Source organism: Hipposideros armiger, unplaced genomic scaffold (assembly GCF_001890085.2).
Source record: "Hipposideros armiger isolate ML-2016 unplaced genomic scaffold, ASM189008v1 scaffold_61, whole genome shotgun sequence".
Lineage (NCBI taxonomy): Eukaryota > Metazoa > Chordata > Mammalia > Chiroptera > Hipposideridae > Hipposideros > Hipposideros armiger.
In genome coordinates, this window is record NW_017731411.1 from 3,723,422 (window position 1) to 3,750,013 (window position 26,592).

Here is a 26,592-nt window from a genome sequence, read left to right on the forward strand (position 1 = left end):
CCTTGCCGTCCGTATGCGCAGTGACGCACGCCGACGTCATGGCGCCGCGCCCCGCCCTTTGCTGGTGGTGGGACTCCACAAATTTGTTCGAGTGTTTTTCTTGCTGTGCGCTCTGAGGAGGCCAAATCCTGTAGCGCCATGGCCGTCGCGTTGGCGGCGGTCACGTTGCCGAGTGTCGTGGAGGAGCTCCTGAGCGAGATGGCTGCGGCGGTGCGGGAGGGCGCGCGAAGTACGGGCCAGAGGGAGGAGTGTGTAGCTGCGTTGTGGGCCGTGGACCTTGCGCCGTCGGGCGGGGAGGAGAGTGTCTCTGGGCCTGCGAAGCGCTGGATTCGTGAATCGGCTCCCGCGCTCCTCGCCCCGGTCTGCCCGAGCTGTTTTCCCCATGTGGTTCCATCTCTAACGCCCCTTGTTCGTAAAACAGAGAGAGGAAAGCTAGTAAATTTGTTCAGGAAACAGTGCAGTTATCCCTGCGGCCCCTCAGTTGGGCGAGCAGGCCAGTGGAGAACCAGGGGCAGAAGTGTGCTGATCGCTGCCAAAAAACACGTGAGAAGGGGCCCTGGTCCGGGAAGGTGGAAGGAACAGGAGACTACAGGGGCTTATAGAAAGATACATTTTTAAATTATTAAACTTGCATGTAATCTTTTTTTCTCAAAATGTTATGTTAACTTTAAAATTAATCCTCTCATACACTTTGTTCAGTAAATCAACATTTTAGGGTCACAAAACCCAAATGCGTAGGCAATGACTGGAGTAAATTTGAATATTGTGAAAGTACCTTTTTTTTTCCTCTCACCAGCAGAGGATGCTCTGTGACCATGCTCACCAAGATGATCTCAAGATATGTTCACAGCATAACTAATATTAAGAGAATGCTTCTAATCCAATGCATCCACTAATTAGAAATACTCAACCAATGTAAAAATGGGTCTTTATTAAATAGCAGATTAGGCCTCAAAATTGCCACTGCTTATTCCCTTGGATGGCTTTTGTTTTAAAAAGGACTGCAGGGCTGGCAGAGTGGCTCAGTTGGTTAAGAGTTTGCTTAAGAGCACGAGCTCTGAGCAACAGGGTCGCTGGTTCAATTCCCACATGGGCCAGGGCCAGTGAGCTGCGCCGGGGCTGAGCTGCCAACAGGTGCAGGATGGCTCAGCTGGTGAGTGCACGGCTCCTAATGGCAAGACTGCCTGTTCCATGCGTGGGCTAGGCTTACCCATGGCTGGAACTGAACTCTGCACTTTGAGCTGAGCTACCTCCTGGATGATGACTCAGTGGATAGAATGTGCACTCCTTAACAAGGCTGCCGGTTCGACTCCGCATGAAAAAAAATAAAAAAGGATTGCACTTTGGAAGTATTTATCTTGAGTTACTATTTTTAAAGGCTTGAGAAGAGTAAGCCAACTTTTTTTCTCATTTCAGTTAAAACTAACATAATATATATGCTTAAAAGATTAGGCTAGCCAGGTATTCAAACATGTTCTCCCAAAAAGGGTAGGGAAAAAGGTCAATCTGTTGTCAGCTCCTACAGTGGTTGCCATAAGTGGGCTCTGTCTGAATGTATTAATCCATACACTATGACAATTTTGAAGACATGTCCCTGATGCTCATGGCTCAGACAGATGGACAACTGCCGTTGATTCATGTTTTTTCAGCAGAACGGTTCTCTGTTATTTAAAAATCTTTGTTGTAGATAGTCATACACTCTTCCTGACCCCCATCCTTCAATGCTAACTTTTTAAAATGAAGATTCTGAGTTTATACTTGTATGATGATGTAAAATCTAGTCTCAGCTGAGCCATATAGGAAGCTATCTATGATTACTTTTCTTTTCCTGTGTAACTTTTCGTTTTCCCTGGAATTACAACTGTTGTGGTTGTGTTTATTTGCTTGTTTAGTTTTCTACATATTTATCCCTAATTGAACCTCAAACTCTTTATCAGTGTTCTCTCTATTAAGATGTTCAGATGATTATGTTTTTATCAGTTTCATTTTCCTGTAGAAGTCTCTCCTAGAGCCTTCTGACTTGCTCTAATATGGACTGGCTGCCCTCCAATCTGTCTCCTGAGATCTCCCTTCACCATTATTATCCGGTGAATTCCCTTTACCAATATTGAACTTTATGTTTATGGAACCTACAATTTTCTTTTTCTCGGTTTACTCCTTTATAGAGCACATGCTGTAGTAGCTTCCTGAAGAAAGTACAAGAAATGTACTTTTTGAGGCTTTGCATGTCTGAAAAAGTTATTTTTCTAACCCCACACCTAATTGGTAGTTCGGTTAAGTATTGAATTATATGTTGGAAAGAATATTTCTAAAGCCCTCTGAAAGCATTATTCCACTAACTTCTAGCTTTTTAAACTTAACTTTCAAAGAGTCTTCCTTATTTTAGTCCCCCTGCTTCATCTCTACCTCCAGAGCTATCTGGTGCCACCAATTTCGGAGGGATTTTTCTGGGGGTGGGGGGATGGGGGGAGTATAATGGACTCGAGTGTAAATCAGGTTGTTGTTTGGCTCTCATTATTGCTAGCTTAGAATTCCATTTTCTCAGGTTTTATAAATTTATTTTCCAATGTATCTTAGCTCTTGTTTCTCTCTTTCCTTCCTTGGGAGTTTATACTTTGAAAAAAAATCCTGTTGTTGTTTAGTGGAATGTTGGGAAGGAGGAAAATGAGATACGTAGGCTCAACTCACCATCTTTCACAAAAGTTTTTTTGGTTATAGCCTTTTTAAGATTTTTATGTTTGTGGTCACTGGTTTAATATGATTGACTTTCTTTCCATACAGTTCCTGATGAACATCTATTATCGTAAGTATATCCTGTTGTATTTGGGGGGGTTTAGCTGTTAATATGTTTTAAAAGCCAAATAATTTCAATATCAACTCTTGGTTTTTAAAAATATTCTTACTAAACTAGGAACAATATTTTATTGACATGATTATTAAAAATCTGTTTCAAGCGAATAGCCCAAACCATATTTTATTATACAAGGCATTCCCACATTGTCCTATGTGTCACTTTTGTTTAACATTGTTCTAGAAGTTGTAGCTGTTATACCAACACATAAAAAAGAAATTAGAAGTTTACCTATCTGCAAGGAAAGACAGTTATCATTATTTGTAGATGATATAACTACTTTTTAAAAACCAAGACAATAGTTATTTTTTAATATAGAAATTAAAAATGGTTTTCCTTCATACACAAAGTTCAAAAATATAATTACAAAAAAGTGAAAGCTACCTAGGAATAAATAACATTAAATTGCATATATATACTTATATTTAAAAGTCCAGAAGGATATACACCAACCTATACTAGTGATTCTCTTAGGGGGAAGGATGGAGGTAGAATTTAGAGAAAGGCTTTAACCTTTTGTCTATTTCTTAATTTGTTTTTACAAAGATGATACATTATTTGAACAAAAATACTACTTTTAAAACAAGGAAAATAGGCAAATAAAAAAAACAAATTACCAAAAACTTTGAAAAAAATAAATTTTACTAGTGATCAGAAAAATACAAATTAAAATAACGAGATAACTTTCCATGTATAAAACTGGCCACCACAGAAAAGATGTTGGTAAGAATGTTCCAAATGTTGACAAGAACATGAAGAAAAGGATAATTGACACCCTGCTGGTAGGAGTGTAAATTGGAAGTTAATCTGGCAATAGGCAATAGGAGTTTTAAAATATACATATTTTTTTACTCAGAATTCTATTTATAAGAATGTATCCCAAGGAAGTAATCATAGATGTTCATAAACATTTTACAGTGAACACATTCATCCATGTTGTTTACAGTAGCAAAAAAAAATAACCAAACTGGAAACAATCTAATGCAGATTAGATTTAATAAACTCTAATTATCCAAAAATAGAATTTGGGAAAAATAAAAGTAATTCATCTTTACAGTGGAATTCTTTGTAACAATTAAAAGTGACATAGAAAAATATTGCCTTCAAGAGATATTCACAATATGTTACAAGGTGGACAAGGCACGTTGAAAATTTTTTATTAGATCCATTTTTAAAGTTAACTGTGATTATCTCCGAGTTATCACCAGATTTTATTTTTTTATTTTTCTTTGTCCATAGGTAATCTCCATATGTTTAATGTTAAAAACTTGAAAAACTCCTCCCATTCCAATAGTTTATTATATAAAGAGACTAGTTTGTTGGAAAATGAAGAAGTTGGACATTTTAATTTTGAACTCTTAGTAGTTTTTATTTTGTGTCAAATCATATGGGTTCTTTAAAACATTAACTTTTCATATTTAGCTCAACCCAGCCATTTTATTTTCCAGTTGATAAAAATAACCTATACTTGTAAAAAAAAAAAAAAAAAGCCCTTGAAAAATAAAACATAAAAAGCATCAGCAATCATACCACCCAATGATAATCACTGTTACATTTTGGTTTACTGTCTTTTTAAAAAAAGTTTTATTTTTACATAATTGTAGTTTTTTTAAGAAAAAAATTTTAACATGATTGAGCGTTTCTAAACATACAGCTTTTTCCCACATAAATTTTTTCTGGTATGTAATTGACAGCTGAATAGCCTTTATTACTAATCAAAACTACAAATTTAATACCCATCAGATGGTCAAAACATGAAAAAGTCTGATAATACCTGTGTTGGTGAGGATGTGGAGAAAATAGAACTCTAATACAGTGCTGGTGGGAGTGCTGTTTCCACTGTGGAAAGCTATTGGCAACACCTATTAAAAGCGGAAATTGCACATATCTGAAGACCCACAAACTCTGCTTTTACTTATATAATAGGAAACATTCTGATATATGCACACCAAGGGACATGCACAGGGATATTTGGGTATTATTTATAATAGTGTAAAATGGAAACAGTCGGAGTGCCCATTAATAGGGTACTTAAATAAAAGTGGTATGTACATACAATGGAATATTATTCAAAAGTTAAATTTTTTAAACTACATGTATATCAACAGGCATCATTTTTAAGAGCATGTTGAGTAGGAAAAAAGTTGCCAAAAAACCTACAATATACCGTTTGTTTTAAAACTCACAAAACAATACCATATGTATTGGGTTGTCGGAAAAGTCATGACACATTTTTGCAATGAAAAACAGAAAAAATACGTCATGACTTTTCTGACAACCCAATATAATGTGTGTGTGTGTGTGTGTATACATATACACACACATTATATATAATAACTTATAAAACCATTAACAGGAAGGAAACCAACAAACGCTTGTTGTCTCAGGGATGAAGGGAAGCTGGGAAGAAGAATAGGAAACACCACCAAGTATAAAGGTTTCTTTATACGTAATCAATATGTTAACATTTATTCTGGGGTATTGATTACATGGGTTTTTGTTGTATTATCTTTTTTTCCAAACTAATTTTTTTTAAATGATGATCGTGATCCTTTGGGTCAGGTTACTGAGGTGCATTTGAGAGTCTGGCAGTCTCATCTAAAGCCTTTCTGTTTCCTAGACTAAAGTTCATCTTTGGCTCTTCAGCCATCCAGGCCTTGGACCTAGTTGATCGACAATCCATCACCTTAATCTCATCACCCAGTGGGAGGCAAGTTTACCAGGTGGGGATTATCTCTACAGAAACCCCTTAGGACAAAATTTTCAAGAATCTTCGTGGAAGCTGATAACCAGCATTAAGTATTTCCTGCACTGTTGAAAAGCATTTGACCCACCTTAGTAAAATTAGTGTATTAGTAATTAAAATTAGATAAATGTGACCTATTAACTCTACCTTGTAGCAATGTATAGAATCAGCAATGATGTGGAGAGGCACTTTTCTCAGATCTAATGGAGTATAGCTGGCTTTTGCTTTCCCATTATTTGATAGTAGAGGTAGTCTCCCCCACCCACCCCACCCCCCCAAAAAAATGTCTTGATGTCTTCATCTTGTTCATTACCTCTTGCTTACAAGCAAAAGCTAAAGGGCATTTTGGGGATCTTTCCACATGCTCACATTCATGTGTTAGAAATGATCTTTTAAAACTGATGTCAGGAAGTATTTATTCAGGATCAAACTATGCTGAATGCAGGCCGCCTGCTTGGACCTTAGTTTTGCCCTGTAGAGTTTAAGATAGGTGGATTTGTAAAGTACAGCCCCTTAACAGGCTCTCAATTACTTTCATGTGTTATTGATAATTCTCATGAAACGCCCAGTAGTGTATTTTTCAGGAAACTGAAATACGGAAAGTAAACTATAGTCACAGCTGGCAACTGGGATTTATTATATAACTGCTGTCCCACACTGCCTGTTTTTATATGAACAGTGGGACAAACTCCAACCCCACCCCACCCCAGTTTAGCTATATGAGACAATGATAAGTGCAGCTGGGATTGAGGGAAGGGAATAATAGTGTATACGAACTGAAAATATATAGGGACTGGTCTCCAAAATTTTGTGCCTGGCTTGGAAGGGTTAAAAAGAAGGCATCAGCTCTTGTAAATGTAATCCAGGCCTTGCTGAAGACCAGGAAGGGGTAAGTATTTCAGTGTTTGGATTCTGGTTTATTTTCGATGAACTTCTCAGAGCTGAGAGCATGTCGATTAATTCTTAGTGAGTGAATGACTTGAGCAAAGCCTGCTGGGGCAGATAGGTGCCTTTGCTTAGCGAATTAACTTGCCTTTCCACACTGTAGCATAATTTAGCTGACCTAGCAAAATCTTCACACATTTCTTCATTAAGGAAAATGGGGTAATTAGTGTTGAATGCTGCCATTAAACTTTTTGTATTGTACTATTAGAATTTTCTCCTGGTAAATTTATAGATTGATAATCAGAGCTATTAAATGTTTGTATCTGAGGAGGTATTTCCATTTTTTTTCCATGTGTTTTTATTTTTGTTTTTTTGTTTTTTTAAAGATTTTTTTGGGGAAATTGGGGGATGGGAACAGCATTGGGGAATCAGGGAAGGGGAACAGACACATTGCTGTCCTTTTGTTCTTCAGTCTAGTTATGGAGGACGGTGCTTCACTGGCCCATGTTGGCATTATCATTGCGCTCTTCCCTGGTGAGGCAGTCGTTCACCAGCCATTGGGTAGCCACTCACAGAGCCTCATGGCAGCTCCCGTCAGCTGCTGGCCACTCACATTGGCTGTGGCCACTCATGATAACTTACAGCAGCCCACTGCAGCAGGGGCTGCAGCCTATGCCAACGCCGGCGACTCATGGCAGCCCAGCTCCAGGTCAAGCAGTTGTTCACCATCTTAGCTGTAGAGGGCACAGTGTGACTGGCCCTCATGTGGGATCCGAATTGGGGCCCTGCTGCTCAGAGCTGTCGTCCCAAGCCAGCTCTTAACCAATGCACCTCTCGGCTGGCCCTATTTTTGTTTTTTATATAGTTAAAGTACCCTAAATGAGAAGGGCCTTTGAGTTTTTACCATGACTTTGGTTTCACATTTTTTCTCTCAGTTCTAGTATTATCAGCATAACATTTGACTTGCTCAAGCGGATTTCTATCTTCTAGTTCTGTGATCTAGTTATTGGTTAAAATCTTCAAGATTTTATTTGAAATATTTCAGTTATTGTGGACTTTTTATTCCAGGATTACCCTGACTTGTTTAATTTTCGTCATTTACATCCTGTATTGTATTACATTGTTTTATTCATCATAAAAATGCTAACTTCCTAGAATGATGGCTATTAGCTTGGACTTTGAATTAAACGAGGCTGTAGAAATCTTATATACACCTTCAAATTAACCATAATAGTTTCATTGCATTGTAAGAATTTGGCTTAATTAAGAGGTTATATGAGATGTTAAAAGTTGAGTCAGACATTGCCTTGATACCCTGCTAGTTATCTTTCCATAGCTAAATCTAATATTCTTACTGTCCTCCAGTTATAATTGTAATTATGCTAAAGTGACCAATGTTGCTGTCACCTTAGTTGCTTTTCTATAAACTCTTTTGGTTCACCTAAGAAGGGGGATGCCTCAGTCAAGAGAGGCTAAGTTATTCTGTGATAACCTCAAAATTTCAAAGGTTTACAAAAACAGTTTTGTATGTTATTCATGCTACATATCCATTAAGAGTCAAATGCAGTTCCGTTCTAAAACATCTTCACTAAGGGATTCCAGATGATGGAGTAGCCCCTCCCTATCGAGCTCATTGTGGATCTCATAGCAGAAAAAACAGAGGATGTGGCATGTGCCAATTTTTAATGTTTCTGCTTGGCCACTCACATTTACTGGCTAAAGCAGGTCACATAGCCAGCCTCTATTTAATAGGGCAGGAATGTATAATCCTCTTTCAGCAAGAGGCACCGAACATGGAGGACAATAAATAATAGTTTACCAATGTGATGGGTCCTAAGAGGCTTGGAGCAGCCATAAAACTGTGCTTGTGAGTGGATGACCATCTAAGGTGGGTCACCCTCCTGAGGACCTAATTGAAACCACAGCAGACTTCCTCCAAGTGAGGTTCATACAAGTCCAGTCATGGGTCTGGGTATCCTTTTTCCTGCATGTTTCTTTTTTTTAAAAAGCTCTCTCCCCTTCTGGGGATAAACATTCCAGACTAGGAGTGGAAGAACTGGGAGCAATTCTTGTAAAAGGAAGTCATTTTTCCATTGAAGGGTGGAGGAATTAAATTAGGTGATCCCTAAGGTCAATTTCCAGTTCAAAACATTTCTAACTCAGATTTTTTGCCTGATTATTGGGTTCATTAGTTGTCCACTGCTAGTTAAAGAAGGGGCAAGTTCAAGTTTGCTGTCTCTTTATGGTATTTACTGCCTCAGGCAGTTATTTTACTTTTAGTCTTAGCCAGCCTTTGAAAGGATAAAGCAAGGGAATCTCTGTAGAATTTCTCTCCATCCCTAAGTCAATACATATGTATTTAGTACAGTCCAGAGAGTACTGATAGATACGGGACCCACAATAAGAAGGAACCAGTGGACCACTCAAGTCAGTGTGGAATTCCAGAGACTTATGCCTGCTTAACTTTAGATCTAGAGAGAAGAGTTACAGGAGATAACTACAGGATGAAGAAATCTAAAGTTTTATTCATTGATAATAGTTTGGAGACCCAAGAATTGTTCATGTCACTGCTGGGTGTTGGTGGGTGTTGATTTTCTTCCAGGATTAAGTAGAAAACAGTCTGCTTCAATGCTCTCACTTACAAGTTTTGCAGACACACTAGGGAAATTCTTCCATGATACTCAGTGGCATAGGTGATGTTTAAAACATGTCAGTGCCTCGAAATTGGAAATTACATAAAATGTGATTTTTTTTTGATACATAATTTGTAACTGGGGCTGAAATTTTTAAGGGGTACAGTAAGCATCTTACCCAGCCATTGACCATTTCTGTTAATCTAGCAATCCCTGAGGAACTCAACTGTGTTGGTAAAAAAACCATAGAGACGTCGCCACATCGTGAACCACTGGATATTTGACAAACAGAAGCACAACACTTGAACAGTGCTATTGGTTGAAGACTTACCTGTTGCTTTATACTTTGTGTGTAGAGAAAGAAGGAAGAGTCCTGGGAGTGCTGGCATCATTTTTCAAAAAACTCCTGAAGTCCTGGCCTTTTCATTTAGATTGCCATCTTGAGCCTAACACTAATTTGAAAGCCCTGTGACAGTTTCCTCAGTGGCAGTTCATTGTAAAATAACGCTTGAGATGTTTCTGCTTCCCTTGGATACTAAGTTTACACTTCCAGTTTGGAAAATAATTGTAGGAATGAAGCTCTCAACATTTTTGTTTCTTGGCTGCTTTGTGGTAGAGAAACTTAAGCAAGTGATTTCTCCAATAAATTTGTCTAGTCATACCACAGATGCATCATACTTTCCCTATACATTCCTTTTTTGTCCCTCAATTGCCAACAAGGCTGTTGGTTCTTGGACTGGGCCTCTTACCAACCTCTCCCTTATCTGTGTCTTCCTTGCGTCCTGCTAGATGAATAGGCAGACCCGGCCTTGCCTCTTTTGAGACCTCCATCCTGAGCGGCTGAGTCACCCCTTTCGCAGATTCTTTATTTATTCTCCCTGCTTTCAAATTCTTTTCAAAAACCTTTTTCCACTTTCTTCTGAAACCTGTCTTTCTGCCTCACTATTTTCCCCCTTACTTGTTTTCATACTTTCGTCAGATGTGTGGTGGAAGCTTTAGAAACTTACATCTGTTAAAATGCGAGAGGTTAAGAAACACCACAATGCAGTGTAGATGAGAGAGCTTTCCCCACCACCTCTTCATATCATCCCATGAGGTCAGCCCGCCAAATCACTAGGCAGAGGAACAAAATGGTTTGTGTGGATGGTTTAGCCTGAAACTCTTCAGTTTCATTGTATGAAGTCCTCAAGGGCAGAGCACTGAGAAGGAGAGAAGAGTCTGCACGCAGGGAAGTTGACTTTCCACTTTTGTGTAAAACATTACTGTGTTTCTTCCTGTGCAATTTGCAGAGCAACTCTAAGTTATCAGATAAATTGAAGGGAAGGAGGCGGCTTTCCAGCATACCTTTTGAAGTCTAATCCTATCTGTCCTTTTCTTTCTAGGTACTTGGAAGTTCTGGTAAAACATACATATGTTTGACTTCTTGTCATTACTGTTCATGTCCTGCATTTGCCTTCTCAGTGCTACGGAAGAGTGACAGCCTACTGGTGAGGACGGGGAAGCTCTTCCTACTATAGTCGGATTAGGAGACTATTGTTAGCCCTTACTTTATGGTTTAAGAGTTGTAGAAAATGAGAATTTTACTACATGTTGAAACGAGTAGTAGTTTATTGTCCTTGACGTCAGTTAGTCATTTCTTTGGGTTTACCCTCCAAAATTGCAGTGTCATTTTTAGAACTATATCAACCCCAATTTTTTATTTAAAAGGTCATGGACAAAGCTTTGGGGAGGGCAGCAAGATAATCCTGAAAGCTGGCACTGGGGAATTAGGTGGCCCAATAAAAATATGAACTAAATTGGGTGCTGGCAACTCTGCATACCCCCAACTCTAGCCATGAGGTGTTTCTTCCCACTACCTGTAGGACAGCCTGGCACTTAGCCATGCTTGACTTTCACCTGAGACAGGAGAGCACATTGATGCTTTGCTGATTTCACAGGAGTCCAGAGCATCAATCAAGGAACAAGACTCCTTATTTCAAAGGAGAAAGCACTAGCCACCTGAGAGCAGGTAGCTATATTTTAAGTCTTGCCAAAGAAGAAAATTAATAGCATCCATTCCATTCTACCCATTTATTTTATACTGTTAACTTCATTAAACATCTTGGGAACTGGGTGGCAAATTGAGTATCCCATTGTATAAAAGGACACATTCATAGGTGATGTGCCATAGGTTTATTTCACTTGTGAAATGACACAAACCAGGCCCCCTTCAATATCTAAAGCTGTGTGTTCTGTGATATCAGTCCGATATAGATCACCTCCCGAGAGGTGTGTACAGGCCCTTTATATGTGAGGGTTCTGCAGCACCACCACTGTCCCCCTACACCCCCACATCTCCCAGAAGTATAACAGTGGTTAAGGGAGTAGACTGTAAATTCTGAGCACATGGTTAAAATGGGGAGAAGAGCCGTTCTCATGGGGTAGCTGTCAAATTTAAATGTGATAATGTATGAGAAGCTCTTAGCAATACAGTATCTCAAGGAATGTTACCCGTTGCTATTAACAGCTTTCTGAAGGTAAAGAAGAAAGAAATATAACTCAGGACTAAAATGAGGAGCCTGTCTGGGTTATATAACCTGTGCCAGCTGGATCTAAACTGTTTCCCAAAACAGCTGACAGTAAAACTTCTTTGTCCCCTCTGACTTCTAGAAAGAATACATCTGTGTCATCTTTATCTGCAGTTTTTAAGCAGTGTGTTAAAGGCCCATAATCTGTGTGCCCCACTCCTTTCCCACTAAATGTATTGGTAGTGAGAGGTCTTGGTTAGCCTGGCCCTGCCAATTTCTAATGGTCTGTGTGTTTTGCATTCCAGTGCAAGCATCTCCTGGCAGTTTATCTTAGTCAGGTTATGAGCACCTGTCGGCAGCTAAGTGTCTCGGACAACCAATTGACTGAAATATTATTGATGGAAAAGAAACAAGAAGCATAAAAACTATAGCTTGAGCATCATTATCTTTCAAAATAGAAGTCCCATCAAGAAGTACATTTAACCTATCATGGTTCGCACGGAAGAGAAGTGAAATAGATCTTCTAGAGACTTCGTGTTACTGTCCCTTTCCTCTCCTAGACTGCAGAAGGCACTGTGGGTTGTAATCCAGGATGCGTGTGTGGTTTGAAGCCTTGTACAAGTCTCCTTATGAAAAATCTGAATCAGCCTTTAAGCCACATGGGTAAAAAATTTTCTACATAGATCAAGCATTTTAGACTCAAAGCCACATACGTCCACAACTAGATTAAGTAACTGAAGTACTAGTAATTTTTAAGAGGTTGAAATGATAGACAAAACTGAATAGGATGAAATTTAGATGAATAAGTGTTATTTCTTTAAGTTCAGAAAATTATTCTGCAACAATAAAAGATCAGAGCAGAGATGTGGCTAAAAAGCAGCAAGTATGAAAAGACTCGCTGGGGTTCTGGTTTCACTGAGCTTGACATTTGACATATCTGTGGCGTTGGTGCCAAAATAGCTTAAGTAGGCTGTATTGTTAGAGTAATAATATCTAGAACAAGGAAGTACTGGTTTTGCACTGCATGCGTTTCTGAGCTTTAGAATGAGCCAAATGAAGGAAGCTAAATCATGTCCTGAAGGAAGCTAAAGATACTACTAGGGTTTTCCATTCTGAAGGAGAAAAGGTGAAAGAGATACCAAGAGGAGTGTTAGAAGGGAGAGAAATGGGACTTGTTTGGACCCCAAGAGAGTGCAGAGAAAAAGAGTCATAATGAAATGAGACTGACTTCAGCACAGGACAAGAACTTAGGTAAAGCTGTCGACAGCCAAAATAAGATCATAGAAGGACAGGAATTGCCTGTCTCTGTAAGGGTTCATAAACCTACAGTCTCCTTGCAAGGATAGTGCAGAAAAAAACTGAAGCAATGAACAAACAGATGAAAAGGTGACTTTACAGCCTAGGAAACCCCCAACCCTGTGTACCCAAAACCTGAGGGACTACTGAATGAATGTGTGACAAAGCCACAAATGTTGCAGTGTTCTGTGGTTGGCAGAGCCTTTTGTTATACTGAAGTGTGGCAAATAAAATCTATCGAGACTTTTATACTATTGGGAAACATGCTGGGTATAAACTTACTTTTTTAAGCAGTCTTCAGGATAAAGGATAGAAGATAGATGCAGCTCTGAATGACAAGCTGATGCAGCATCCTAAACTTCTTAAGTTTTTTTTAAGTTTTATTTTTATTTTGCCTAATATACATACATAATTATATAATTTTATTTTGTAAAATTTTCACACTTTGGGATCCAGCAAAACTTGAACTTAGGAGAGAAAATTAACTGTTAGCTCTAGGAGGGGAAAATGGAATCTGGTAGAGGAGGGACCCTATTTCTCTAGGGTAATTTGCTGTATATGGATAAGAATGTTATCAAAATTGTTATGATAATCTTCTTAAAAACTTATGAAAGTATCATTTCCATAAATTGTTTCTTGATTAAAGAATTATACTTCTAATTTTCCTGGTCGCCTTCCCAGGAACAAGTATAATATATATTTTTAGTGTGTCCAACTTTTATTTTTCCATTGCCTCTAAGTTTAAAAAATATTTGTATTATAATAGTTCACAGTATTGCACAGTAAAATAGTTTCAATCATTTTCTACCATGAAAGAGGCAGATTTCAAAAAAACGTTATTCTTTTGCAATGCATTCAGACCGTCCGTATCATCCACACAGTAAGAGCAGCCACACAGAACCATGTATATTTGTTGACCTCTGGAACCTACTAATAACACATACATATTAGCTAGATATGTGGTAACTCCGGGTAAGTGCTCAAAAGAGGCAACCCATATGCTTGTGAGGTGTAGCTGTCTTTCACAATGAGATTCAGCCGCTCATGTCCTGTCGTTTGTGTACTGTGAATTTGTGCCTTCTCGAAGAGGACAAAACCTGGGTCATAGGCCCACATCAAGAGCAGGCTGCACTCCCGCTTGCCCATTCCCACTCTTGAGGACATCTGTCTGGCAGAGAACGTACCTGGAGATGATTTTGTGGAAAGTATAGCGGAAGTCTCGGTTCCGGTAGACATAGACAATGGGATTGACAACTGAGTTGGCATGTGACAGGAGGATGGCCATGTTCATTGCCCACTTGGGTTTATCCTTAGCCCGAGCTGGCTGGAAAAGGCTGACACAGTTGATGGCATGTACTGGTAGCCAGCACAGAGCAAAAATCCCAACGATCATAGCCAGGGACTTGGCTGCGTGGATCTCCCGCTGGAGGGTGGTCCTCGAGTGGTCCATCAGCTCAGTGCGCTGAAGCTGCCGGCAGGCCACCATGAAGATCTTGATGTAGATCATAAGCATTATAAGCAGTGGGGGCAGGACACACCCAAAGAAGTTGAAATACACCATGTAGCTCATGGGGACCACATTCTCAAAAAGACACTTCACCAGGCAGCAGCTTTCATTTGTGGTTCCATCCCAGGACTCTGTGCAGTTGGTGGCACTGTCTTTACTGTTCCATCCCAGGAACGGGGTCAGTCCAATGCCAAAGGCAAGGAGCCAGAGGACAGCAATGACTCCTCTCGCTCGGGTCCCAGTGACTAAACTCTTATACCTGTTCAAAAGAATATCATCTGTTACAATCAGTTGACAGTATTCTGCCACCAAAGTCCAGGATCCCACCTCTGCTGTTCACAGCCTTTACTCCTAACAGCCTCTGAGGTTCACCTTCAGGGCACTGTGGCCTTTGATCCTCAATGCTAAAGATATGCAAACAGGTATAAACAGCTTTACTCTTAACAAGCTCAGTAAGATTTTCATTCTTGACTCATTCACTCACCTGTTTAGTGACAAGTCATGATCAATGAGAATGAGTGGAGAAATCTTAAAGTGCTTTCTGAATGCCCAGATACTGATCTTTGGGTCTCAGTTTTCTATAAGGCACTGTTCTAGGTGGTTGAGATATACCAGTGAACAGAACACACAAAGATCCCCTGTTTTTAAAGGGGCTGACATTCTAGTAGAGGGAAACAATAAACGTTAAGTTAGTTACATGGCATGATAGAAGGATTTATGTGTAGTACAAAAAAAAAGCAAAGTCAAGAAGATCAGAACTGTCCGGGACTAGTTTTAAAGATATCAGTCAAGGGAGGTTTCAATGATAAGATGACACTTGACCAAAAGCCTCAGGAAGTAAAGATTGGAGCCCCCTGGAGTCAGGCAGCACTGCCTGGTGGGATTCCCACAAACACGCAGAGGCTTGCCTTGGACTGTGGGGAGCTTCCTGCCTGAATGCCTCTAACCTGCTGGAGAGCCGAGAGCTCTGGCAACGTCCCTGTCTACTAGCAGCAAAGTTGATAAAAACTGGGAGATAACTTAGCAAATATTACATTTTTTAGTAATTTTTAAACCCTTAAATCTTATTTAAAATCACTAGAAATCAAAATATTTTAGACATTTTGTTATAAACTAGTCTATATGTGGTTTATAGCAATTAATAGTTGGTCCATAATATGTATTAAATATAACATATTAAGTGAAATAAAATCTTACCTTAAACTCTGGAAAATGGGGAAATAATCTGATACACATTACCTTAAGACTTGTCTATGGAAAACGTCCAATTCCCTTTGCCTGCAGGATAAAGCCCATACTTTTCAGCATGGCCCACAAAGCCCTCCAGAACTCAGCCCCACATACCCAGAGCCTGCCTTTCCTAATCAGTGGCTCCTGGCTCAGGCTGCTCCCAACATCAGACAAAACACATGTTTTTGTTTAAAGTGTCACCTTTTCTGATCGCCTCTCAGGCATCAGGCAGAAATGGCCACTCCCACTCTTTGGCCCCATACACACAACTGTCATAGAGCTTGTTCTGTTATATTTGTTTTCTGCTCAATTATTGTAGAATGTCAACCTCTTAAGGACTAGGACCTTGTCCCTTTATATTGGTACCCTCAGGACCTAGTACAGTGCTGGCACATAGTAGATTTTTAATAATATGGCCATTGTGGATACAGTTCTCATTTGTTACCTGATTGATTATCAAACAGGATTCTGCTTACTAGAAGTATGTAATGCTGTAGCCTGGACAGGCAGAACTCAGCGAGTTTGCTGAGGAAGTTAACTGAGATCTTGCCTCATAGTTGGAAATGATCCCTAATCTCTTGTGCTCCCTATGAGGGCATCCCTCAGCAGTGGGCAGCTCGGTTGTGGGACCTTTACTTCAGAAGACCTGATGGGCTTAGTTGCTCACTGAATTTTTCTTGGCCAATTAATCCACCTATTTCCAAACCCTTTCTGCTTCCCCCCTCATTCAAGTAAAACCATTCCTTAAAAAATGTTATTCCTAGCCATTGCCTCACCAGAGACATGAAGAATGCAATTAGTGCCTGCAGGATAACAAGGCAGCCTCCGAAAGGTCAAGCACTTATCAATAGAATTACAGGACTTCAGATCTATGAACAGCCTTGCCTTACTCCTTTGTTGTTTACAGGATTCACCTGTATTAAATTGAGTACAACTGATTACAGGCCAGCCCTGGGGGGAGAATTATATTTGGGGTAAGCAAATTCTCATCAGTAATGATCAGTGGTAGATACATGAGGTGGTTCTGGCAATGAAACAAAAGGAAGTCTGTGAGGATACTCCCAGGAAAGAGTTCACTTCTTGATAAAAGGAGAGGGACCCATGAGGAGAGCTATACCCCATGCCCATCTCTTTCTGCTTTGGATGCTCTTGTGAGAGGCTGTTATGCCTAGGGCTGCAGCAGCCATTCTGTAAAAGATGGACAAGCCTGAAGACAAAGCGAATGGCAAAGAGCCCAGGCCCTTGAAGACGTCTTTGAACCAGTACACCAACCCTAGAGCTATTGTGGCTCCATATTCTATTGGGTTGTCGGAAAAGTCATGATGTATTTTTTCTGTTTTTCGTTGCAAAAATGTGTCATGACTTTTCCGATAACCCAGTAGTTCAAGAGATAATTAAATGCCTTGATTGCTTAAGCCACTGTTACCTGCAGTCAAAAGCATATTCATACAAACTGGAAGGAACTTTTATTTCTAGTCCAACCTCTCTTATTTTACAAATAAGGAAACAAAGACAAAGTCTTTGAGTGACAAAGGCAACATAAGAACCGAAGACCAAAGCTAAGTCAGGACTCTCAGGCCTGTGTTCCTTGCACCATGTTATACTGCTTCTTTTACTTGACTTTTTAAAAAAGCAATATTGTACATGGAGGACTCACAGGGGGTGGCTTCCCACTACAGTTAAAAACAACATCTGGAATCCACCCACATCTGAACTTGTCAAAACTGCTGTATCCTGCACATGTGAAAAACTACTTTATGCTAAACTGTCTTAGATAAGGAAAAGCAGCTGATTCCATCAGGGAAGCAGTTGGTCACAGCTCTGAATCCCCATCACAGCTTTTCTTCCCTGTTGGTTCATTATTTCATTCAGAGTTCTTTCTTTGTACCATGTACTCTGCTAGGCACTAGAAACAATCACAGCCCTCATGGGTTGTAAAACTAATGGAAGAGACAAAATAAGTAAACACACAAATGTGTAATTACAAATCAAAATGAATTTGGCCAAACCAAAATGGGATGCAGATAAGAGAAAACAGGAAGACCTTGGACATGGGACATCTCTTAAGCAGAGCTAAAGGCTGAGAAGGGGTGAAAAAAATTGAAAAGTGAAGAGAAGAGCATTCCAGGCAGAAAGGACAAAGTGTAAGGCTTTTCACAGGAAAGGATTTTACTTTCCTAAAGAAGCAAAAGGAAATGTGAACGAACGTAAGATGAGAGGGGAGTCAGTTCATAAGCATAGGAAGAAATCTGGATTTTGATAGTCAAAGTGCAGTGGGAAGTTCTAAAGGTGTTGAAGCAGGAGAATGGTATGATTTATGTTTTATAAAGCTCACAGTGTGGAGACTGAATTTTAGGGGAGCAAAAAGAAAAGAAGATCAGTTAGGGAACACCTTTTGGTGGTTAATTCAAGAAAATATCTTGACTTGGACCAGGGTGACAGCAGAGATGGTGCAAATAGATACACACTTTGGAGGTAGAACCAGCAGGTCTCGAAGATGGATCAGATGTAGGATGATGAAGAGTCAAGGATGATTCCCAGGGCTTTGTCCTCCAATGTATTAAAATTTAATACTGAAACTATTAAAGCAAAGACTGGGTTGCAAGGAGATTAAGATCAAGAGAATGGTGGTGGTTACTATCCTGATGATCAGTAGAAAGAGAGAAGATGCAGGAAAAAAAGGTAAGATTACTAAAAAAACAAAGAATCTAAGGAGGTCGGAGGACGTAGAGACCAGGGCACATGTGGAGGGACACTTCTCTGCTGTGGCAAGAGAAAGAAAGGACAGGGCTGATGCAGGGAGGTGAAGGTTGTGGGGTGAGAAGACGAGGGCAGCATCCCCTTGGATAGCTGTTATTCCGAGAAGTATGAAAAAATCATCACCTAGAAGACTAGGACACTTGAGTTGTCTCAAGGAGTGGAAAAGGGAGCTTGCTAGAAAAGTATAGCAGATTGCCTTTGTGGTTTTGAGGGTGGTGTGGCTTTTGTTGACCAGGTGCAGGCTGGACTATGGGAATCAAAGGCAAGGAAGAGGGAGAGAAAGACTGAGGAGACAAGAGAATTGAAATCAGGTACAGAACACTCAAGCTGGGTGGCCGGTGCAGTCAGCAAGAATGATGACAGCACTGGGGATGGCAGCGGGGGTAGGGGGGTGGGGAGGAGTGGGTTTGGACAATGGGAACTTCAAAGGTTCAGGTCTTTTGCAGGAGTGAAGGGTATACTACTCTGGAAAGGAGAGTGGAGAGAATCAAGAAAAAGAGCTCTAGCCCAAGTCCCCACCTGAGGCCCAAGGTACAAGAAAGGGAGCAGTGTCCTTGTGGGGGAGGGCCAGATCTCAGTCAAGGCCAGGTGGTGGAGGGAACCTTCAGAGAAGAGGCTGAGAACATAGGAATTTGGCGATGTCCCAGAGAACACAGTTCTTAAAAAACTGAGTTGGGATTTTGGGTCCCATCAGCCAAGAGGTATATAGAGCATTGTGGGGTTGGAAATAAATTCAGTTATTTTCTAAGGACCTGAAATACTTGGCTAAAGCTGAAATATCCAACCCACATCTATATTTTCATCTTTAATATATTAATGGCACTTGAAGCTTTAAGTAAAAAAGTAAAAGTTCATCATCCATTTCTTCATCTAAAACAAGTTCTTCCTAATTTCCTAACCTGCAGGTAAGTTTCCCATTCCAGCAGCCTTTGAACTATATGACCAAATGCCAGAGTTTGGAGACACATACCTGCAGACACCCCCCACCCCCACCCCTAGCTGTGCAGAACTCAGAGCTTCCCCGGCCTGAGCACCTATGGGACTCATCAAGCTACTGGCTCATACCTCCCACTCAGTGCATGCCTCAGGAGGTCAGAGCTGCTGTCTCCAGTTTGCAGATGTGGAAACAAGCTCACAGAGGTTGAATTATTGGCCCACTGCCCCTAAATTGCAGTTAGGACACAAACCCAGTCTTATCTGACTCTGATTTTGCCAAAAGCAGTCATTTCCCTAGGTTCCTAGGTAGGGCGCTTCTCACAAATCCCAGCTACCCCCTCTGCTTGGCCTCCCAGCCATAGGTCAGCTGCTTCACTTTCTTCTCTAGATACACCTGACCTTGCCAAAGCTGCTCGCAGCTTCCAGGGAGACCCCATCTGGAGCCAGCCACGGGGGCATTGGACTTGAAGGAAGAGGTGTCTGCTACCCTTTGGTAGGCAGTCCTTTATTAAAATGCAACAAAGAGATGTTCTTTATTCTGTTGGACACAACTAGACCCACAGCAGAAGTATGGCCTCCAAAGACAGAAGTACTTGTAGCAGCAGAGCTCCAGCTCCATAGTGGCAGAACAGTCAGTACCCATGAGACCCATGCCTGGGCCCAGGCACAGGTGGGAGACAGGGATGTTGCAGGAAGCAAACAGGTGTTCCTGCAGTCAGCAGGATGCTAGACAGGATGGCCCCTGGGCTTCCGGCATAAGATGCCGGAGCTGGTAACCTGCCATTTCCTCTCATCTCCCACTTCCAGCTGTGCCTCTGTCCTTTCCCTGAATGCTTGTCTCTTCTTGTGGACCCTATGCCTTGCTCCACGTGTACCACTGGCTCTCAGAACATCCGTGTGTGTGTGTGTGTGTGTGTGTGTGTGTGTGTGTGTGTGTGTCCAAAACATTCCTGAAAGGTGGGACCATGTCCTTTCCTACATCTGCCCCGATGCCAGCCAGTGCTCTTCTGTGGAGGATACTGAGCACAACAGTCAGGCCAGGAAAGCCAGACATCTGCCCCACGTACAGGAGAAGTAACAGAAGTGCAGAAAGGCAGTATAGTAAGGAATAAAGGAAACAGGCAGCTTTATTATTCCAAACAAGCAAGAACAGCTCCAGCCCACACAAAAGGGGTGTTCTGGGAAAGTCCACGGTCTGGGAAGTGGCTATGCCCACTGCTGTGCACTGAGCTGTACTGTGATCCACCCATTCTCCATATAAGGGGCTCATTAGCTAAGGAGATTATTAGAATAACAGTCACATGGGGGAAATCAACAAAAGGGAACAGTGTGGACACAGGTTATATAATGAAAAGGGAGCCGCCAAGTGCTGCATAACAAGTGCTGGCCTGTTACCAGAGCAGGGTCTCTGGCCTTTTCCCGGGCCAGGGACTTCCCTGGCTGTGCAGTCCTCAGCTGAAACTAGGCTGCCCTCTCAGCCTTAGAAGTCAGCGTTCCCAGCTCTCAGGGCAGCTGCCCTGGGCAGTGACATTGAGCCTGGCCAGTCCAGCCAGGGGCTGGATGGAGTCTGAGCTCTGACATCAGAAAAATGGCAATAATAGTGGCTGCAGAATCCACCTCCATGCTGGGGCTTTTAACACAGATATAATATGTACAAAGTACTTTATAAATGTAAATCGCTAAGTAAATGCATGTGGAGTTTTGTTGCGGCTTCTTAAAATTGTTTAGGGACTTATTTCTTTATATTCTGTTTAGCTCACATGCTTCATTCCTCTGTAACACAAACATCTCTGCTATAAAGCAGCATAAACCTCATATTCTCTAAAATTAAATAACCTCATATTCTCTAAAATCGCCCTGAATAATAACAGGACTTACGTGGAAACGGGGTTAGGACAGACCACTCAAAACCTACAAACTTTTGTAACTAGGCATTAACAAAATACTTAAGACCACCTAGGTGGCAGTTCGGCAGGGCTAGAGGCTGCCACAGTGAATATTAGAGATGTAATAAAATATTAGAGATGTAAAAGTCCAGTGGAAATCCTGGCTAAACTTTAATTAGAGCAGGGCTGATAGGTGACAAGACAATGTCAATGAGAAAGGAGTCCTGAGCTAAGGCACAGTTATTAAGTTGGGGACGGCGGGCAGTGTGGCCAGCTGTGCCTGAGACCTACAGTCGGGGATGCGGCTTTCTGAGGAGGGAGGCCCAGGATAGGCAGTGTTATTTCTCTCCTTGTTCCTGGGTGCCCAAAAGGGCTTCTGCTGCACAGCAGTCAAACTGGGGGCTTTTTCCTTCCCTGCTGAAGACGGTAATGCTACTTCCACTGTTCCAAATCTTGGGGCAAAATCATAGATAAACCAAAGCAGGTGTGTGCACTATACTAATATCCTTCCCTGCGTACCTGTCACACGTGCACTAGTTCACATTACAGGAATTTACCCGGAAGCAGACCAGTATGTACTGAAGTATGTACGCCTCTGCTCCCACGGTACCGATTTCCCCAGTTCCCCCACCTCACGAACCTCCACTTAACTGCATTTTCTTCCTCTTTCCACCGAATCGTGCACTCCTTCATGGCATAGACTCTACCTTGTTCTCTGTTGTATCCAAAACACCTAACATGGCCTGGCAAGCAAATGCTGAATTAAAAGCCTAACTTTATAAGAAGGGACCAGAACTCTGGCTTTTTAATCACACATACATGTTTGACACCCACTTGGTAACTCCAAACAAAAGAAGGCATGGGGAATGTCAGCATGTCTTGAGCTTCAGCTTATAGACAAGAGGCTGTCTGTATAGGAGGGAAATTTTTATGCTGAGTGGTTGCTTCCCATGTTTCAGATTTCTCATGGAACTAAATGGTTTTCTATCATGGACAGAAGAAAAAATAGAAAATTTGAATAGCATTGTATCTATTAAAGAAATAGAATATATAACCAAAAACCTTCCCAACACAGAAAACTTAAGACCTACATGATTTCCCTAATGAACTCTAGCAAACATTTAAGATACAAATAAAAGCATTCTTACACAAAAAGAGTAGATACCATTTGGTTCTATTTATATGAAATTCAGGTCTGAGAGTGGGAAGGTCTCTCATTTACTATTTGTGGTAAAAATATTGAGGGCCATCTGCTTTGTCTCCAGTCTGAGATGGTGATAGCGTTAGTCTGTCTGCAGGGCATTCTAAGGAAAGGACAGTGCCTCCTATCTACTATAGAGCAATCTGTATTCACTAGAGCTTACCTTTAGGATAATTTCTTCTGAGGGAGGCTAGGACCCTCAGCTACTCTGGCTCCTAGATGTGCTCAGCTACTTCAACAAGTTCAGATATGTCTGAATCCCGCTGGTAGACCTAGCTGGCGCCTGAGCTGAGTCCACTGCCACATGGAAAGGTGGTTGGAAGAGATGCCATTTGTCCTTCACAGTCACCCAAGAACAATGCATGAGGAATGCAGGTAGCAGAAAAGAAAGTTGCCAGCACTCCCCACCAGCTTACTATGGCAAGAGTAGGCAGTGTGACCTGATAATGATTCAGCCCATTGAGATTGATGGTGAGGGCCAGGACTAGGTTTCCCAGAGTTCACCACTGAGGCTATTTTTTGGTGAATCTCACATTTTAGTTTCATATATCAGGTGGGACTCAGAGACAGCCCAAGGTGCCTGCACTATAGACTCTGATCTCCTTCACATGAAATAAGAGACCTGAGAGAAAGGGCCGCTGCATAAAGCCAGATCAGAAAAGAAAAGATACCTTGTCCTCTCCCCTAAAAGGTACCCTTCTAATGACTGGGGTTAAAAACACACTGCTTCAGACATAACACTAATTGTCAAAAGCATAGGCTTCCATATACACAAACAACCAGTTAGAAGAAGATACCAGGAGGCAATGATATCGGTATGTTCCACTACTGGTGATACTTTGATCACTTGATTACATGGTCTCTGCTAGGTTTCTCTACTGTAACTATTTTTTTCCCTTTGCAATTAGTAGATAGATATTCTGTGATAGATACTGTGAGACTTTGTAAATTTTTTACTTTTCATCAAACTTTCACCAATGAGTTTTAGCACCTGTTGATTCTTGCCTGAACCAGTTATTGCTATGAAAGTTGCCAAATGATGATTTGCTTAACTCAGTCATCCCTAGTCAATTAGATGGCATTCTACTATAAGCAAGAGTTCTTCCAACTCATTATTAAAAAGAAAAACATCTCCTAGCTCTGTTCATTGCAAGGGCCTAGAAGGAATGATGCTGCAGTAGGAATAAGCATACCCACCCAAATCTTGGTTTCTAAATACCATTCTCTACTGAAAGGAAGCAGGGCTCCTTGGAGAAATGGCTGATTCCCAAGCTGGAAAACACGTGAGTCTGAAAAACCATTCTGAGCCAGAAAGTGAGGAAGTACCCCCAAAATTGATGGGAGCACTCAAGCAAAAGTGAACTTGAACAGTTCCCATTGGCCAAATTTGGGCATCAAAATGAGTTACAGGAATCGATTATAATACCGTAAATGAAAATAAAATTCTATAAGTCCATGCTGATATTAAAAAGATAAGGAAGAGCAGGGAAAAGGCTAACTTCTTTACAGAAGAATGCCAACTAATAAAGGTGGAAGGAATAAGAAAAAAGAAAATTACCATTTTACATGGTAGTAGTTGCTTTGGGCAAGACGCATCAATGGGGAAAATACACCTTCACAGTGACAAGCCTGGCAAACCAAGCGATTAGGTTTAACATACCAACAATGGGACAGACTGACACAGTATGCCTTCTTATGTGATGGACTGAAGTGGATACAACATCATGTAGATAGCATTCCAACATTAAACAACCAAAAACATTTTAACGTGAATCTAATCATAAGGAAACAACCAAACTAAAATTAAGGGACTTCCTGTAAACAAATAACCTGGACCCCTCAAAAATGTTACTGTCTCAAAAGAGAAAAAAAAAAAAAGACTGAGGAACTATTCCAGATTAAAGGAAACTAAAGGGATTAAATGCATGTATGACTTTTTACTGGAACCTAGATAGAAAAAACAAAACTATAAAGAATATGATTGGCATAATTGGGGACATCTGACTATAGACTATATTGTATCACTGCCCAAACATCTGGGAGTCACCCTGGACTCTTCCCTCTGCATCATGCCCAACATCCAGCTAAGTCAGCAAGTCTTCTAGGAGCTGTCACCTGTGATCCCATCTTCCAGCCACAAGCATTAGCGATCTGACAATAAAGTTCGCAAACTCATCCTAGAAAAAGTGCTACATACCTCATTGCTGAATATCACTATGGTCACCTTCGAAGTACTCCCTTTGGGAAGCTATGCACTGATGCCAGCGCTTAGTCCACCCTTCAAAGCAATTTTGGAATTCTTTTTCTGGGATGGCCATCAGAGCTGTCATCGTATTACCCTTGATGTCCTGAATGTCATCAAAATGTCTTCCTTTCAATATTTCCTTTATCTTCAGGTAAAGAAAGAAGTCATTGGGGGCCAGATCAGGTGAGTAGGGAGGGTGATCCAATACAGTTAATTGTTTAATGGCTAAAAACTCCTTCACAGACAGTGCTGTGTGAGCTGGTGCACTGTCGTGATGCAAGAGCCATGAATTGTTGGCAAAAAGTTCAGGTCGTCTTAATTTTTTCACTCAGTCTTTTCAGCACTTCCAAATAGTAAACTTGATTAACTGTTTGTCCAGTTGGTACAAATTCATCATGAATAATCCCTCTGACATCAAAAAAGGTTAGCAACATTGTTGCAACACATTCGTGAACTTAATCGTCAGAGTTCATACCACGCAGTATGTGATGTCGGCACAGATACTCTTGCCGGTTGCACAGGCTGAGTGGCACTGCAGGCTTCACACCTGTAAGCCCCACCCCAGCTGGTCCTGACCAGCCATGTCTCTAGTCCTTGTTCACTGATTGTGGTTTCAGGTCCCATCTTTGGTTCTCAGGATTCTTTTCTGTCCTGCTCTTTTGGTTGGCTATGTGGCATTACCTGTGGCTCCTCTGCTCCAAACAGTGTCAGATTCTTTGGCTGGCCTCAGATATCAACCTTCTCTGGTGTAGAAGTTCAGATTTTATATGTCTCAAACATCTCTAGAATCTTCCTCCTATCGCCACAGTCTCTGCCCTGGTCATGCTTTCTTCCTTCTCTCCTGGATGACAACTGACTACCCTACGTAATCTAGTCTCCTCCAATCCATCCTCCCTGCTGTCCATCATTGTTTTGTAATGCAAACCTGGCCATATCAGGCACAAAAGGAAATAAATTCATAACCATCCTAAAAACAGAAGTGGAGGGTTACATCAGCAAATAGGAGATTTTGATAAGTTTCTAGAAACCAGAAGGCAGATAGAATCTTCAGGATGGGGCATGAAGCCCTAGATCAGAAACAGGGATGGCAGCGAAGAGAGGCTCCAGCCTAGCAGATAGCAGGTTCCAGAATGGGATTTACAAGAGGAAAAGAAATCAAGGGAAAGATTGGCTTGGATCAGCTTTGTGGGCTGCCTCTCCTACCCAGTCATTGTCCCCCCATCTACCACAGAGATGGGCATGTATTCCCACCTCCACCCTTGCCCAAAGCTGAAGCTTGAGATCTAGTGATGGAGGATGGGGTGGGAGGAAGAGTTTTGATTATACTCATATACACTCAGTGTCACATGAAGGAATCTGAGCCATGTGAATCCAAAAAAGGCTTTTCAAAATTTTAAAACATTTTAACCTTAAAACAAAATAAAAATAGGAATGCTAAATAAAAAAAAATAGAAGAACTAAGGGGGGAAAGTCAAGGAACTCTTCAAAGGAGAGGAGAATGAAAAGCTAAAATATTAGAAATTTATATATAAGAGAACATTTAAGAGACAAGATCAGTCAAGGAGGGGAAGTATCCATCTATCTATTAAGAATCCCAGAAGGATAGAATAGAGAAAATGGAGATATGGAAATCATCAAGAAAATATTATTTTTTAAAATTTCAGAGCTAAAGACAGACCTAAGTCTTCAGATCGGAAAAGTTTGCCTAAAAGTGCCATCCCCAGTGAAGGAGAAAAGCTGAAAGTCAACATGTAGACTCAGTCTCGTGAAATTTCAGGCCAAGCCAAAGCAAATGATCCCAAAGGTGTCCAGAGAAGAAACACAAGTCACAAATAAGAATCTTATGCACATCAGACTTTTTGAGCAACAATACGTATTAAAGCAATGCCTTTAAACTTCTGAATCACAT

General features: G+C 41.0%; 2 protein-coding genes across 2 annotated transcripts in view; one reads left to right on the forward strand and one right to left on the reverse strand.

Annotated features, from left to right (window-relative positions):
• The first annotated feature begins 38 nt into the window (after window positions 1–38).
• ZSWIM7 (zinc finger SWIM-type containing 7) lies at window positions 39–13,180 on the forward strand. Its single transcript, XM_019641492.1, has 5 exons — window positions 39–229; window positions 2,782–2,803; window positions 5,472–5,574; window positions 10,498–10,602; window positions 11,928–13,180. The coding sequence occupies exons 1-5, from the start codon at window positions 139–141 to the stop codon at window positions 12,042–12,044; spliced, it is 438 nt and encodes a 145-aa protein (XP_019497037.1). The 5' UTR covers window positions 39–138; the 3' UTR covers window positions 12,045–13,180.
• The window catches only part of ADORA2B (adenosine A2b receptor), a 23,054-nt gene continuing 9,445 nt past the window's right edge, over window positions 12,984–26,592 (reverse strand). Inside the window, exon 2 of the mRNA XM_019641490.1 lies at window positions 12,984–14,684. Within this exon, the coding sequence (XP_019497035.1) occupies window positions 14,021–14,684 (664 nt within the window). The 3' untranslated portion in view covers window positions 12,984–14,020. The remainder of the gene's footprint in view (window positions 14,685–26,592) is intronic.